This window comes from Canis lupus, chromosome 5 (genome assembly GCF_048164855.1).
Source record: "Canis lupus baileyi chromosome 5, mCanLup2.hap1, whole genome shotgun sequence".
In the NCBI taxonomy this organism is placed as follows: domain Eukaryota; kingdom Metazoa; phylum Chordata; class Mammalia; order Carnivora; family Canidae; genus Canis; species Canis lupus.
The window spans coordinates 48,183,326-48,200,658 of NC_132842.1; the positions used below are offsets into that span (position 1 = coordinate 48,183,326).

General features: G+C 33.6%; 1 protein-coding gene across 8 annotated transcripts in view; it reads right to left on the reverse strand.

The window, feature by feature from the left end:
- ERCC8 (ERCC excision repair 8, CSA ubiquitin ligase complex subunit) overlaps nt 1-17,333 on the reverse strand; it is a 57,185-nt gene that overhangs the window by 17,062 nt on the left and 22,790 nt on the right. For 3 of the 8 annotated variants that reach the window (XM_072826579.1, XM_072826586.1, XM_072826585.1), the window contains 6 exons: nt 9,361-9,442; nt 8,253-8,321; nt 7,012-7,090; nt 5,199-5,299; nt 3,987-4,111; nt 3,622-3,678 (listed from right to left, as the gene is read on the reverse strand). In XM_072826579.1, the coding sequence (XP_072682680.1) occupies nt 3,622-3,678; nt 3,987-4,111; nt 5,199-5,299; nt 7,012-7,090; nt 8,253-8,321; nt 9,361-9,442 (513 nt within the window). The remainder of the gene's footprint in view (nt 1-3,621; nt 3,679-3,986; nt 4,112-5,198; nt 5,300-7,011; nt 7,091-8,252; nt 8,322-9,360; nt 9,443-17,333) is intronic. The other 5 variants (XM_072826583.1, XM_072826587.1, XM_072826580.1 and 2 more) reach the window with 4 other exon arrangements.

Consider the following 17,333-nt stretch of genomic DNA (forward strand, 5'->3'; position numbering starts at 1 on the left):
TCCAAAATGTTAATCATAGCTGGATTGAAAGAGTGTTTGGGAAATGTGGCAATGTTGCTTTTATAAATATACCACATTACATGCTTCTCCCTCTGCCTGTGTCTCGGTCTCTCTCTCCTCTGTGTCTTTAATGAATAAATAAAATCTTTTTTATAAATAAATACATAAATAAACCAACAAACCAACCAACCAAGCAACCACATTACAAAACAACAAGCAGCAAAAGCTACTGAGGTAGGTCCAGAACCGTTAGTTTAAAATAAGGAAGAGAAAGAGAAGTATCTCTGAAGAACGAGAATATCTAACTACCAGATCAAACAAAAAGAAAATTACTCAAAGAGAACATAATAAAAAGGCTTCAGAATTTGCAAAGAAAACAAATATATTTACAACTTTAAGGTTAGGATTAAAGTTTTCTTATTTAACTTATGTATTTTTCTTGATACTTGTTTTTAAAATTTAGAAGTTTCTACTGAAGAGGAAAAGGAGATGTAAAAGATGAAGCCCTCTTTTTTTTTTTTTTTTTTTTTTTTTTTTTTTTTTTTTTTTTTTTTTTTTTTTTTTAGATGAAGCCCTCTTAAAAGCAAAAAGGAAGCATAAGAAAAAACAGTAAGAGAAGCATAAAATGGGAGAAAAGGTTATACCACAGAGTACTATCAAAGTAAGTCAATGGTACAAATTCTATTGTTGCCAATGGACACCCTCCATACACACCTTTTTAAAACTAACTAGGGGTGCCTGGGAGGCTCAGTTGGTTAAGCGTCTGCCTTTGGCTCAGGTCATGGTCTCAAGGTCCTGGGATCTCGCCTGCATCAGGCTCCCCACTCAGTGGGGAGCCTACTTTGCCTTCTCTCTCTACCCCCCACCCCCTACCACTCAAGCATGAACATGCGCTCTTTCTCTCTCCATCTCAAATAAATAAAATCTTAAAAAAAAAAAAAAAAAAAACTAACAAGGGTGCTACCAATAAGGCAACGTCACACAATAAAAAGTTATTTATGGTACACCTATTATTTAACAGGTATTTAATTATTTACTACCCTTTTCATACTTCCATTATATCCTTAAAATTACTGTTTAGGTACATAATAACCCCAATTTATAAAGATGGAGACATTAAAACTCCTACCATAGTCCTTCATAATGTCATCTTAAATAAACTGACTAAGGTCGCAAATTAATAAATGGCAGGACTGGAATCAGTTTCCAATTCTGACAGTGCTCTAGGTATTTGAAGACTGTGTGTTTCCACTGAGAGTTTCTTTTTCTGGGATTGATGTCTCCAGTTCTTTTAAGTGTCCTCTGGAGGTGAGTTTCTGGGCTACTCTAGTCATCTTTACATGAATGACTTTTACTTAGATAAAGTCAATTTTAAAATGTATTATCTGTTCTAAACACACTATTCAAGAAATGGACTTACTACTAACACAAACCCATAAGGTATGAGTATCACCTTCAAGGAGAGAAAAATGGAAAATCACACTAACAATTTATATATATAGTCAATACTGTTAATTTTTTTTAAGTCAATACTGTTTATACTTATCACATTCACCTTTGATGCACATGCCAACCTACCTTTCCAAAGTGACCCTGTCATATTACTACTCAAAGGCCTTTAGCGGTTTTCCATTTCACCCAGAGAAAAAGCCTAAGCCCTTACACAGAGGCCTAGCCTGTATCCTCTGTTGTCCTTTCCTTCTGTTCCTCACCTCCTATTTCTCTCTCCCTTGCTTCTTCTATTTCAACATAAGAGCCTCTTGGATATTCCCTGGATATCCCAAGATCCTGCCTCAGGATCTTTCTGCTTCCTTCCTCTGCCTGGAATGCTCCCCTTTCCAGATACCTGATGGCCCTCTCCTTCATTTCCTTCAGGCCAAATATCGTCTTCTCAATGAAACATACCCTGACAGCCCTATGCAAAAATGCAATTCCAACTTCCCAATATTTTCTACGCTACTTTCCTTACTTTTCTTCATAGCACTTGCTACATCTAAAATATATTTTATCAGAGGACCTGGTGGCTCAGTGGTTGAGGATCTGCCTTTGGTCACGTTGTGATCCCGGGATCCTGCGATCGAATCCTGCATTGGGCTCCCTGCAGAAAGCCTGCTTCTCCCTCTGCCTATCTCTCTCTCTCTCTTTCTGTGTCCCTCATGAATAAAAATAAATGAAATCTTAAAATAAAATAATAAAATAAAATAAAATAAAACAAAACAAAACAAAACAAAACAAAATAAAATAAAATAAAATAAAATAAATTTTATCCATCCATCTATTTATTGACTGATGGATGGATGGCTTTCTTCCTCTCCCTAGAATGTAAGTACATTCACTTACATTCTAGGGAGGTAATGTGAAGAGAGGACTTATCTGTTTTGTCTGCTGCTATATAATACTGTCTGGAAAACAGGAAGTGCTCAATAAATACTTATTTGACAAATGAATGAAATGAGAAAAGAAAGGTGTGACCTGATTAGAAACATGATACCAATATAATGAATGGAAGATTCTAAATTAGTTTGCAATGCCTGAGTTTCTAGTCTGAGATATGATGGAGAAGCACTTCATAAAATACATAAAAGATTAGCAACTCTAAAGTAATCTAGTATAAACAATTTTGGCCTTACAGTAATATTAGAATTTAATAAAAGAAGTGATATTTAAAGTACCTAAAAGAGAATTAGCTAGAAAGGAGGTTAAAGAAAGGAATATGAAATGGGGCACCTGGCTGGCTTAGTCAGAAGAGATAGCAATTCTTGATCTAGGCATTTTGAGTTTGAGGCCCATGCTGGGTATAGAGATTACTTAAGTTAATAAATAAATAAACTTAAAAAAAAAAAGAAGAGGGGATCCCTGGGTGGCTCAGCGGTTTAGCTCCTGCCTTTGGTCCAGGGTGTGATCCTGGAGTTCCGAGATCAAGTCCCACATCAGGCTCACTGCATGGAGCCTGCTTCTCCCTCTGCCTGTGTCTCTACCTTTCCCTCCTCTCTCTCTCTCTCTCTCTCTCTGTGTCTCTCATGAATAAATAAATGAAATCTTAAAAAAAAAAAAAGAAAGATGATTAATATCAATACCTACTTTAAAGCATTAAATAAATGCTATAAGGGGTTTGGTATAATTACCATTGTGGTTAAAGTGGAATCTATAGTCAAAAAGTGGAATCTATAGTTGCTTTTCAGCTGTTTTAACTCAGGCAAATTAACCATTTTCTTATTTCCTCATATGTTAAATTGGTATTGTAACAGTAACTACTTTCACAGTATTGATTTGATGATTAAATAAGACTCTATATGCTTTGGCACATGTTATATGTTAATTTTTATTAAAACAGTATCTGATACATAAGCTCTTAATAAATATTAGCTATTACTATTACCACCAAATTACAAACTTACTAGCTTATTCTGAATGTTCCTAAACCACAGGTATGGCTGGTAAAGACCATCACGTAAATTTTTAAAGTGTTAGAAATTAAATACATTAGAATCTAGTACATTTAAAACACATTTATTCCAGTATTAAAGTACTATATTCTGGTATTGTAACATTCATCTTAGATTTTGTTTATAAGTCATATATAGTATAAAATTTAACTATTTAACTTTATAATCAACATACCTGAGAGATATGGTACACTCGCATCATGCACAGTGGCTCAGTAGAGCAGTAATTCTCCTAAGTGGGGAGAATGTGGTGGGGGTACAGTAGGGTAGGTTGTCCTATGCTGAGAGTTATTACTTCACATAATGGAAAAATACAAAAAGAAAACTGGGATACAGACAAAAGAAAAGAGTTAAATCTACAGAAGAACACCAAGTGTATTTTATAGATCCATTTTTTAAATATATATTCAAAAGGTTAGAGGGCCACCTGGCTGGTTCAATTGGTAGAATATGTGACTTTTGATCTTGGGGTTGTAAGTTCAAGCCTCACACTGGGTGTAGATTACTTAAAAAAAAATGGAGATACTTAAAATTTCTTACTAGTGTATTTTCTCCACTGGAACTATTCCAGAGCCTCATCCGATTATCCGTACCAACAGTAAGGAGATGAAGCCCATCATTTGTAAAACATAAGCCATTAACTTTCCCATTATGAGCAGTGTTTGCTGCAATGAAAAATACAATTCAGTTAATCTACTCTTGTATTCAGCACACACTTAATGCTTGATAATAGTTATTTAAACTTACTTTATTAAGGACAACTATCTGAATTACTTAAAATAAACAAGTTGATTATATTTGGATTATTTGAATATAATAAGCTATATATATTAGAACCATAAAAATAGAGAAAAACAGAAAAATAAAAGAGAAAGAAATTTTGCTAAATACAAGTTTTCAGAGTAAGCTGTGCAATCAAACTCAATTGAATGCATGTCCACTAAAATTTTAAATTAATAAATACCTTCCAAATTTCTCATATACTATTTCTATCTTTAATCTAAAAACCATTCTATGGACTATTAAAAATCAGTAATACTATTATTCAGTATTAAAAAAAACCTTCAATAGGGAAAGAATAACTGTTCTAGTTTCAATCAAAATTTGTATTATTTTCAAAACGATCAAGTTTGAGAAAGTATAATTTTCAAAAAGCCGGATTAATTTAAACAGATGATTAAAACAGTAATAAAACTGTATGTAGTTCATCCTAAGATTTTTCTGGTCCACAATTAATTATAAATCAGAATCTTAGCCTATACAGAACTTAAATTCTAGGGGTGTCCAGATGGCTCAGTCAGTTAAGCATCTGACTCTTGATTTCACTCAGGTCATGATCTCAGGGTCCTGCTATGGAGCTCTGCTTCAGGCTCTGCCATCAGCCTGGAGTCTGCTTAGGATTTCCTCTTTCCCTCTGACCAATATCTGCATGTATATGCATGTGCTCACGTGTTCTCTCTCTCAAATACATAAATAAAATCTTAAAAAAAAATAAATTCTATTTAAAAATGCAACTGAGGTACTTTGTCACCTGGATAGCAGCTGAGACATTTAAGACAACTTGCACATTTTCATAATATGACCACAATATGGTATGTATGTTTAGAAATCAATTTATTATAAATGTCATTTTTTAAATCATAAAATTTGCCACTTGTCAATATACATTAATTACTGGGTTTCAATTAAAAATTTTCAATATAAAAAAATACTATTGTTGGCATATTTCCATAGTAATGTATTCTTCATTACCTGATTCAACAGCTTGTGACTTTTTTCCATTATGCTGATCAAGAGTAATTAAACATCCTGATGCTCTTCTCACATCCCATAATTTTACTCTACTGTCAGCACTAAGAAGAAATAAATATTACACTGACATATATAGCTATGACCGTGACTGTACTCTTCACCTACCTTTCCAGTATTATAGCACACAGAGGTCTTAGTATATTAGTGTAAATATATTTGTACATTTGGGTCATTGTACTTTTGCCTTTTCATCAAATATTCAAAGTCAGTAGCAAAAAGCAGTGAAAATAATTGAAAAAAAGGTAACCATTTTTAGATCATATGGACAGAATTCTGCTGGTTCTTAATAACATTAGCACGTTCCTTCCCCAAAACTAGTTAGCTTTGGCACTTGCTCAAGAGCAAGTTTGTTACTACATCGTTTCTATTGTTTGTTATTCAAATGTTTTCTAGACAATCAAGCAGTTAATTTTACTTTAAGAATTCATTTGGCATGAATTTGGTATTTCTTTTAATATGAAAAAATTAAGGTGAATAATGAGGACAATACATTTATATTAGGTTTCCTATATTCAAATCAATCTTTGCCAGATATACAAGAACTAAATTTAATAAATTTAATGTTTCTTGGAAATCTGACATTTATTTTTATTTTATCTCAAGTAAGTGAAAAAAATAAAGGCAAAAAAACCCACAAAAAACCCATGACCACATATCAGTTCCAGCTTCTAAACTACTCCTAAAGAAAATATAAATCAGTTTAATTGATGCTATCACATTCTCAAAAAGGGTCTTAACAATATTCTAACACATTGGGTTTATCTAAGCCCCTTTAATTAGAAAAAGCAATACAATGCATTTTTATAAGCCCATTTCTAACTTACATATCTTTTACATAGATACAGGACTTATCTCTTCCTATAATCTTGATTCTTTTCACAGGTCACTATCAAGCCCAGTTAATTAGAATAGCAAGCAAAAAGCTAGCATTTCCTATTTTCAAAATGATCTTCTTTCTTTCCAGCTGGGGAAGAAGTTTCCAATGGCATGAGTCTGAGGACTTAAGTACTTTCTGAAACATAAGATTTGGACATATCTGATTCCTAACGTTGATTACTAGATCCATTCTTATATTGATTCAAATTCCTAGGGTACTCTGAGAACTAAAACCTCTTAGCTCCCCCATGATTTGAGGAAAACCAAGTTAGGCATGAACAATAAAATATGCCCTATCATGGACACACAACCAGCACTCAGCTTCTCACCTTCACACTTCTTTCGCCAGCCTTCCTACAGCTACATTCTAGACTTGTTCTACTCCAGAAAGCACAGATCTCAATATCACATTCTGTAAACTATTAACAGAAGCTTCTCTGAGGACTAAACTGCTTGGCTCATGGTAGGCAGTCATTAAATATTAGTAAATTGAATCAATGAATAAATGTTGAATTAGATTCAGAACCTCTGTATTAAAGAAAACAAAAAGAAATGCTACTATTTTAAAATTAAGTCTTATACTTGGGTAGAAAAAAAGACACAAGACAGTTTTTTCAATGGGTAGTACTAGCAGATTTGCATTGCTACAGAGATTGTCTTGTTTTCTCTGTTTTAAAAGGTGAGCACTTTCAAGATATATAGTCAGGATTAGGATTATGATACAAAGAAAGATTTCTTTTGATGATAGGACTTAAAAACTGTAACTCAATTATTTAAATGGCCTAATTAATAACTAAATATGCATCTTATAAAAATAGTGCTTTCCAAATTTTTACCATTAATTATTAACTTGAAAACCAAATAATTTGCATGTTACCTTGCAGTTGCCAAGACATATTCACAACGTGGTGACCAGGAAACTGCCAATATTTCTTGTCTGTGACCTGCAAATATAACTGTATGAAGTCTTGTAAAATACTTGAAAAATAAAAAGATACAATGTAATTAAACATAACATTTTGAAGAAAGTGAAGACTAAATATTAAAAAATAAATTGATATAATCATCCCCTTTTCACATTTATAATAATCTATGTTTAAATATAGTATGAAGTCTGTGGTGCATTTCTCCCACATGTTATCTTATTATAAATGGCCTGGTTTTGCCTTGGAAAGAATGGTCAGAGCAAGTGAGTCTTTCTTTTTTAATAAAGCTGTTAGATGAAAAAGTCAATCCATTGAAGTAATATAGTTCAATCTCATTTACCTACATCTACCACAAAAAACCCACTGCAACAAATCATACAAGTGAAACATTGTATAGAATAAAAATGGTTTCTAACTTTTTAGAAAGTTATAATAAAAACTGTCTTAAAATTCATGATTATAGAAAGCATTTGGATACATTTTTTTCTACAAAGCACAGGTTTATATAAGTTCATAGATAATTCAGCATTTTAATTCACTTTTGCCTAAATGGATTATTTAGATATTTTCATCTATGTAACTTATGTTATTAGAGATTCATGACAATGTAAAACAAATGCTATCCATTTCACCAAGTTCTCTCCATATATTATGTGTTTCTCAGAAATGAATAAAAATGTAAATTTCTGGATTATAACCCATCTTTCCATTGTCTCGAATCGGATGGCCTAATACTGATAACAAAGTAGCAAAAATACTTAAATTAACATATCTTAGCTAAAATATTATTCTAGTACCTTTTTCTAAAATATTTGCACTCAGGGAAAAAAAAGCACCTAAATATTAAGAATGTTTACTTAGCCAGAACAATATTAAACAATGTTTGTAAGACAAGTGAATCAATGTTAAGTTTCATAAAAAACTTTTTTTAAATGTAGAAATAAGAGGTGTTCAGCTAGACTTTCCATATCCTTTGAGTTTATCCTATGGCTATTGTTTATATAAATGCCTGCTCAATAGTTCAGTTTTATAAGAATAATGCACAGAAGGATCTTTATTTCCCTGTTGACTTTTAACAACTAGCACAAAATACATCAGTCATGTCAGTTACAAAGAATACATTGTTAGTAACGTTTCTTTTTATTGAATGGTTCACTCAAAGTAGTTGTTGTTTCAAATAAAAAAAAAATACCCTGTAAAATGTGGGAGCAGGATCCAGACTTTAAGTCACAAAGCTGTACTTTGGGCCCTCTAGTACCGACTGTAAAAACAAAAACAAAAATGGTTTAAGATAATTTTATTATGAATCATCACCAAAAGGAAACAAGAAACTATCTTTATGATTCATGGTATCTTCTCTGCATCCATGTAGAAATATAAAAAACGTATGCCAAAAATATACTTCAAATCATTTTTAATGTTATAAGTAGAAAATTTAATTGCAGTCATACCTTAGTACTAAGAGAGGTCTATTATTGCATTACTTTTTAACATTTAATTTTGAAATAATTATAGATTCACCCAAAGTTGCAAAGATAGTACAGAAAGACCCTGTGCACCTTTCACCCATGTTGTCCTAATGGTTGTTAGGTTAAGTAACTATACCACAGTACCAAAACCAGGAAATCTGTACTGCTGCAATGTGTATGCATAATTCTCTGCTATTTTATTACAGCAAATGATTTTATTTAATACCTCAGCCTTTCCATACTAATGATAAACTTCCAATCAAAGACTCTGGACACAGAATGAGTGGACTTCAAGGGCAAGTTAGTGGCCAACTCTTCTTACAGATGATGCAGCTGACTAGTATCTGGAGGTGAAGATGTTCATTGCAGTGCCACTCAAATAATGGAATCATAGGGACCTGATACCAGGAAAACATTTTTTTTTTCTTCACATATGAAAACTCTTGTTGCAGATGCTTTCATAAAAATGTTTAATTTGAATAATACAATCTTAGAGAAAAGGAAATAATTTCCATTTTTTTACTGTGTTGAATTGAAAAAGTTGCCAAATTTGGTTCATGTAAAATCTCTGAAATTTTGGTGGCTGAAAATTAACTCCCTAGGGAACAGAAATGCACTTTTTTAATCTTTGAATCCTAGCCACTAGGCAGTGCTCGACTTGCACAATACCAATAAAACTGGATGTTTTAAATAGTAGTATACAGTTGAGCTTTTTTTTTTTTTAAAGGAATTGTGATATTGATCTGGGTTAAAATGTCTATCAAAACTAACTAGGTATTAAAAGGGAGCAAGTTTCAATATGTTGAAAAGCAAAAGAGTACAGGTACAAACCTGCTACCAAACAGTGCTTGGTGGCAACTGGAGACATATGATGACTATAAACGGTTTCTTCAAAATTAAATACATCTGCAGTCTGATAATCAAAAGACATTTAAAAAGTATAAGTTCTAATTATAATCACAAAAGCAGTAAACTTTCTATTTACTTATCTCCACATTGTTACCAATTTTTAAATGACTGTTAACAATTTATTTGACTGATACATGGGAATGTGATATCCTCAAAAACTTCTTAATTTTAAATTCGGAGTTAATTTTTAAAAAATTATATTTATTTATTTGAGAGAGAAAGAGGGAGGGAGAGCTCAGAGGGAAAGTGAGAAGGAGAAGCAGGCTCCTTGCTGAGCAGAAAGGCCGAACTGGGGCTAGATCCCAGGACATTGAGGTCATGACCTGAGCAGAAGGCAGACACTTAACTGACTGAGCCATGGAGGCACCTCAAATCCTTTGTTAGTTTTAACACTCTTGTCCCTTTTGTAAGAGGAATAACTTTTCCCTAATAAATTACAGATAAATAAAAGACAACCACCTGGCTCACCATCTTTCTTTCCACTCCAGACTGGAGGAACTTCACCATCTACAAAGGTGATCTAGCCAGCAGTCTGCCTCTTGGTCCCATTCAACTTCAGCTACCACATTCCAGCACTCTCATCACCCAGACTTGCTCTTCCTTCAAAATCATAGAATTCATGTATGTAATCCATAACCACAATCTCCTACCATTTTCAGCATAGTTTTCCCCAACTACTTCCAAAACATCCAAATAAAATCTGGAACTCCTATTAGTTCCTCCTGTTTCTGTTTTTTTTTTTTCTTTTCCCCTTTCTTCAGCCTGGATTCCGAGGTTCAATACTTCATCCCCCAGTATCTTCAACTATTTTGTCATTAATCCTTGACTCTGTCAAGACTTCAACACTGGATAACTCCAAGTGTCTGCCTTCTCTGCACCTGTATCCAGGTTGATCTACACTAGAGGTCAGCCAACTTTTTCTGTGATGGGTAAGACTATAAATATTTTAGGCTTTGAGGACTACTACTCATTTCTGTCATTTCCAACTACTTATTTCTGCCACTGTAGTGTCACAGCAGCCACAGACAAGAAATAACATTGTATTTGCGAAAAGAGACCATGGGCCCAGACTTAGCCTATGGACTGCTTAGTAAGCTGATCTCTGCTCTACCCAAAAGAAAATCTTGCAGTAAGGCAAACTGGCATCACTATGAAAGATCATTCATCCCAAATGGGCTTTCAGTATTGAGTGCCAGTCCTATTATATTTTACTATTATTCTCTGCAATATTCACAGCTATTTCAAACTTTTCCACTCTCTACAAACATTGCCACTTGATCATAATGGGCGTTTTGATCTTTTATTACAAAGAGAAACCAGGAAGTCATTCAATGAGAATTCCCTGAATGTCTTATCAACAAACCTACAAACACATTTGCTTCCATTTATCCTTCTTCCTTCTTCCTTCCTGTAATCATGGAAAAATCATCCTTCCTCATATTTAAAGTTAATATCCCTACCTGTGTTCAGATCCTCCTAAGCACTGTCAAAAATCTCACGCCACACATTATCTCCTCTAACTCCAGGATACCTACAAAGTCCCCCTCCCTACTGGCTCATTCCCATCAGCATTAAAAAATGTTCATGTTTCTTTCATCTTATAACAGCAACCCTCTCAAGACAAGAAAACAAAAACCTTTCATCCTATATTCCTAATTAATCTTTCTTCCTCTTCAAATCCACATATTTCTCAACTCACCACAAATTTTTATCTCCACTACTCCCATTCACACTACTCTTCCAGTATCACTGACACTGGCTGTCATCAAGTATAATCGTCATCTACCTAAATTTTCAGAACACTCAACACAGCTGATTACTCCATCTTCCTTAAAACAATCTCTTTCACTGGCTTCCTCTACATTGCATAGTCTTGATTTTCCTCTTATTCTATTTCTCATTGTTGTCTTTTGCAGGCTTTGTTGTTCCTTTTCCTGTCCTATTAATCTTGGTCCACCTCACGGTTCTGTTCTATGCACCCTTCTCTTCAACTGCCACTTACATGGTAATGACACAAGCCTGTATTATCTGTGTAGACAACATTCCTCAATACCAGATATGTATAGCTCAATTCCTGGATTATCTTCATTTAGATTTCCTATGAATCCTTCAAATGTAACAAATCTAAAACTGGACTCAATACCCCCCTAACCTTTCCCTATCTTAGCAAATAACAATATATTCTCCTCAACTGCCCAAATTAGAGAACGTGGGAATAATTCTTGTTCTTTTTAAGTAATAGCTTTATTGAGCTATAGTTGACCTACCATACAATTCACTTATTCAAAGTATGTACTTCAATGGTTTCTAGTATATTCATAGAGTTGTGCAATCATCACTAAAATCAATTTTAGAACATATTTATTACCCGAAAAAAGAAAGCCCATTCCCATCAGCAAGTACTCCCCATTTTCCCCTATCCTCTCTGGGAAACCACTAATCTACTTTCTGTCTCTATAGATTAGTCTACTTCTTGATATTTCATAGAGATGGAATTATACTCTATCATCTTTTCAGTCTTTCATTTAATATCATATTTTTTCTTCCTTTTTTTCACTTCATTTAACATGTTTTTAAGGTTCATCTACCTGGAGCAAGTATCAGTACTTCACTTCTTTTTATGGCTGAGTAACAGTCCATTTTATGGCTACCCTTTCATTAATTAATGAACATTTCATTTGTTTTCACCTTTTGGTTATTTTGAATAATGCCACTATGAACTTTTGTGTACAACGTTTGTGTAAAGTTATGTTTTCACTTTGCTTAGGGTATATACACAGGAGTGGAACTGCTGGGTCATATACTAAATCTATGTTTAACTTTTCAGAAACTGTTTTCCAAAACAGCTGTACCATTTTACATCCCCACCAATAATTTATGAGGGTTCCAGTTTATCTGCATCCTACTCTACATTTGTTTTCTTTTTCATTATAGCAATCCTAGTAAGTACGAATGGTTATCTCACAGTGGTTTTGACTTGCATTTCCCTGAAATTCTTGATTTTTCACTATTCCCGACAGTTAATCAACTTGCAACTCCTCTGTTATCCTCTCATATCTATTTATCCCATTGCCATTACTCCAGAAAAGCCAGGATCTACTGACTCCTGCCTGGATTACTACAACCTCCTCTCTAATCGCTTTGACTCTCTTCTTGCCACCTTCCAACCTATTGGCAACATATCTAGACTATTTTGTCTAAAATGGCAATTTGATGTTTTCATTTTGGGCCACTGCTTAGATTCTTCAAAAGCTTGCTTTTTCTCCTAGGAAAATATTCAACCTACTTAATAAACTTGACAAGATCTCTCATGATACAGATACTGCTTACCTTTCTGCCTTTATCTCTGGCTACTGTCCTTTGGCACTCTAGCCATACGGAGTGCTTTTCAGTTTTTTAAATGTGGCGTTACCACCAAGAGTTTTCTCATGTTGTTCCCTCTAACTAGAACTCTCATCCTCCTATGGATTTGGCCAATTTCTACTCCTCACCCTTCATCTCAGCCAAAAGCCAGAGCACTACTTGTTCTGGAAAGCCTTTCCTGAATTCTCCATAGGTTAGGTGACCATGCTAAAGACACTGTACACTTTGACTATTATAGTCCCTTTTAGACTTTACTGTTATTTCTTGTTTAATCATTTGTTTTTCTTGCTAAACTGAAACTCCTTGCCATAAGGTAGGGACGATGCTTATTTTGCTTGCCATTGAATCCCAAGTTTTAACGTGTAACAAAAATTGAGTACATACTGTTGAATATATTCAAGAATCTTATTCGTTTCTAAAGAACGTGGCCTGGATACCAATATTTGTATTTTCTGATTTATGTTTCATTATGCAAAATTCTAAGAACACTCAGAAGGAGAAAAGGTTGTTCTTTACCCTAAAGTGTAACAGAAGTCTCTAGAGAAGATACTCCTTTAAGCCAAAGCCATATCATATGCTCAAGCTATAAAAACATACTTATGAAAACTTAGATGAAGTAAAAGTATGAGAGATATATAATATGTACACTAATAGGAAAAATTAGTGACAGGGATAGAGGATGTGGAAAAGGACAATATCTTTCCTTATTTTTCTTTGTATCTAACAGATGCACAAGCAATCATTTCGTATTGAATACTTTCAAAGTTCTTATCAATAAAATGTTCTATTTCAGGTAGAATTATGAATTCATTAAATACTATTTTTTTTAAAGTAATCTCTCCACCCAACCTGGGGCTCAAACTCACAACTCCAAGATTGAAAGCAGCATGCTTTACCAGCTGAGCCAGCCAGATGCCCTCGCAAAATACTATTTTGGGTTGGCAAAAACATTTATGTTCTTTTTTTTTTCCTTAAAGATTTTATTTATTTATTTGACAGAGAGAGAGAACTAGACAGCAGAGGGAGCAAGGGAGTGGGAGGAGCTCCCCAATAAGCAGGGAGCCCAATGCAGGGTTCAATTCCAGGACCCTGGGATCATGACCTAAGCTGAAGGCAGATGCCTCATGACTAAGCTACCCAGTTGCTCCAAACATTTATGTTCTAAAGAAAATTTAAAATCAAGATGTCTTTTCTTATAGTCTTAAAAGGAGATCAGTTAATGAGAGAAAATGCAAATGTATGGCTTATTAATTTTTAAACTAGACTTTTAAGTATAAGTAACAAACATAGAAAAGTGTACAGTTCAAAGAATTTTCACAAAGTAACCACCACCTTCATTATAATATAGAACATTATAAACATCACATTACTAACTCCCAGAAAGCTTCCTAGGTCCCCTTTCAACCGTCACTAAGAAAGATAACCACCATAAAGACCTCTATCATTCTAGGTTACTTCTATGTATACATATATTTAAAAGATTTTATTTACTTATTTGATAAAGAGATAGAGCCAAAGGCAAAAGCAGGGGGAATGGCAGAGGGAGAGGGAGAAGCAGATTCCCCACTGAGTAGGGAGATGGATGTGTGGCTTGATCCCAGGACCCTGGGATTATGACCTGAGCTGAAGGTAGAGGCTTAACCAACTAAGCCACCCAGATGTCCCTAGTTTTGTCTATTTTTGAAGAGGAATTAGATATTAAGTACTTGTGTCTGGTTATTTTCTATATTATGTAAAATTCATACATTTTGTTGACATAGAAGTGCTCCTTTGTCATTGCTGGATAGTATTTCAATGTAAAATTTGCCAGATTTCTTTGACTGTTAATGGACATTTGGGATATTTCTAGTTTTTGGTTATCATAAATAGTGCTGCTAAGAACATTCTTGTAAACATCCCTTGGTACATATATGTATGCATTTACATACTCTAAAGTGTATCTTCTGGGTAATAAGAATCCACATATTTGGCCTCAGTTAATATCAAATATGTGTATCAACTGTAATTTTATCAGCAACAGATACACTTGTTATTGTTATCAGACCTTTTAATTTTAGCCATTCCGGAGGATATAGAGAGGTACCTCATTGTGGACTTAATACCCAGGCTCTCAATTAATAACACTGAATGCATTTATTTATTGGCTATTTAGATATCCTCTTTTGTTAAGTGTCTAAGCAAATGTTTTGCTGCAGGGTGCCTCAGTGGCTTAGTCAGTTGAGCATCTGTTCTTGATTTCGGCTTAGGTCATGATCTCAGGGTCTTGGGATTGAGCCCTGCTTTGGGGTCAGGGCTCAGCCTGGAGTCTGGTTGTCCTTTTCCCTCTGCACCTCTTGCTCTCTGTCTCTTTCTCAAATAAATAAATAAATAAATAAATAAATAAATAAATAAAATCTTTTTAAAAAAGTTTTGCATAGTTCTCTATAGGGCTTTCATTTCAATCTTTTAATTTTTTTAATATAATTTGTGTATTTCTTTTTTCAAATGTATGCATGTGTCACCTATATTATTTCCCACTTCACGGCTTACTCTTTTACTCTTAAATGTTTTTTGATGAATAGAGCTTCCTAACCTTAATGTAGTTCAATCTTTCTCTTTTTGGTTTAAACTTTTGTGCTTTTACCTATCTCGAGCCATGAAAATATTCTCCTGTTTTTTTCTGATACGCTTTATTACTTTCATTTATATTTTTATATCTGTAATCTAACTGAAATTGGTAGATTTCTTTTCTGTCTATTGTGGGGTAATTTTTTTTTAATAGGGAAACCTAGCTGATCTAGCACAATATAGAAAAAGCTATCATTTCCCCAAAGCACTGCATTGTTACTTATGTCATAACTCAAATGATGGTACATGTATGGGTGTGTTTCTTGATTATCCTGTTCCACTGTTTTTTTTTTTTTTTAACTTGTACTGATCTCACACCTCCTTAATTAGTGTAATTAATGTATAGTAAGTCTTAGCCAGTCAACTTTTGATTAGAAATATATTGATTCTACAGATTACTCTGGGTAAAACTAGTAACTTGACAAAACTGAGCCTTCTAATTCTTGAATATGGTATATCCCACCATTTATTTAAATCTTAATTTGTGTCATTAATATTCTATAATTTTTTGTGTCTTGTTGAGTGGTCTTGTACACTTTACAATTTCTTACTAGGAATATGATGCAATTGTCAATGATACTACTTTCAAAATTCATAGTACTTAAAAATCAGAAACAAAAATGATCTTATATCCAGTAACCCTAAGTTTACTCATATTAATTTTAATAATTGGCTAGAGATTCTTTTGGATTTTCTATACTCACAATATCATCCGCGAATAATAATTTAAATTCCTTTCATTTCTTTTTTTTTTTTTTTTTTTTTTTTGTCTTATTGTACTAGCTAGGACTTCCACTGTAATATTGAACAGAGGGAATAACAGAGTTAACTCAAAGGGAAAGCTTTCAACAATTTACCAACAACTAAAATGTTTGCTTAAGGTATGTTTAAAAAAAATACTCCTTACCAAATTAAGGAATTTCCCTTCTATTCCTAGTATGTTAAGATTTTTTAAACAATCAGGAAAGAAGATTGAGTTTTACCATAAAGTATGATGCATTTTTTTCAACAAACCAAATATAGAGGCAAAGTATCTCAACATAATAAAGAATACACACACACACACACACACACACACACACACACACACAGATAAATAATAAGCCTACCAGCTAATCTCATGTTCAACAATGAAAAGCTGAAAGTTTTTCCTCTAAAATCAGGAACAAGAGAAGGTTGACTAATCTTACCAGGCTTATTCAACACAGTATTATAAGTCCTAGCTGGGGGTGCCTGGGTGGCATAGTTGGTTAAATGTGCAACTCTAGGTTTTGGCTCAGGTCATGATTTCAGGGTGGTGGGGTGGAGCCCTGCACTGGGCTCTGTGATCAGTGTGCAGTCTGCTTGAAGATTCTCTCTTCCCTTCCTCTGGCCCTTCCATTCATGCTCTCTCACTCTCTAAAATAAGTAAGTAAATCTTTAAAAAAAAAAAAAAAAAAAAAAAAAAGAGCCCTAGCCAGGGTGATGAAACAAGGGAAAAAAGGGAAAAAGTACAAAAATTGGAAAGGAAGAATTTAAACTGTCTCTATTTGCGGATTACATATTATATGCAGAAAACCCCAAAGGCTCCACCAAAAAATTCTTTGAATAAACAAATTCAATAAAGTTGAAGGCTATAAAAATATGTTGTGTTTCTATATACTAATAATGAACTATCAGAGAGATTAAGAAAATAATTCTATTTACAGCTGCATCAAAAAGAATAGAATACCAAGAAATAAAATGAACGAAGTAGGTAAATGATATGTAAACTGTAAACTATCAGATGTTCATGAAAGAAACTGAAGATACAAATAAACGAAAGGATATTCCATGCTCAGGGGTAGAAAGCAAACACTTAAAATTTACATTCCACCCAAAGTCATCTGCAGATTCAGTGCAAGTACTATAAAAATTCCAATGGCATTTTTACAAAATAGAAGAAA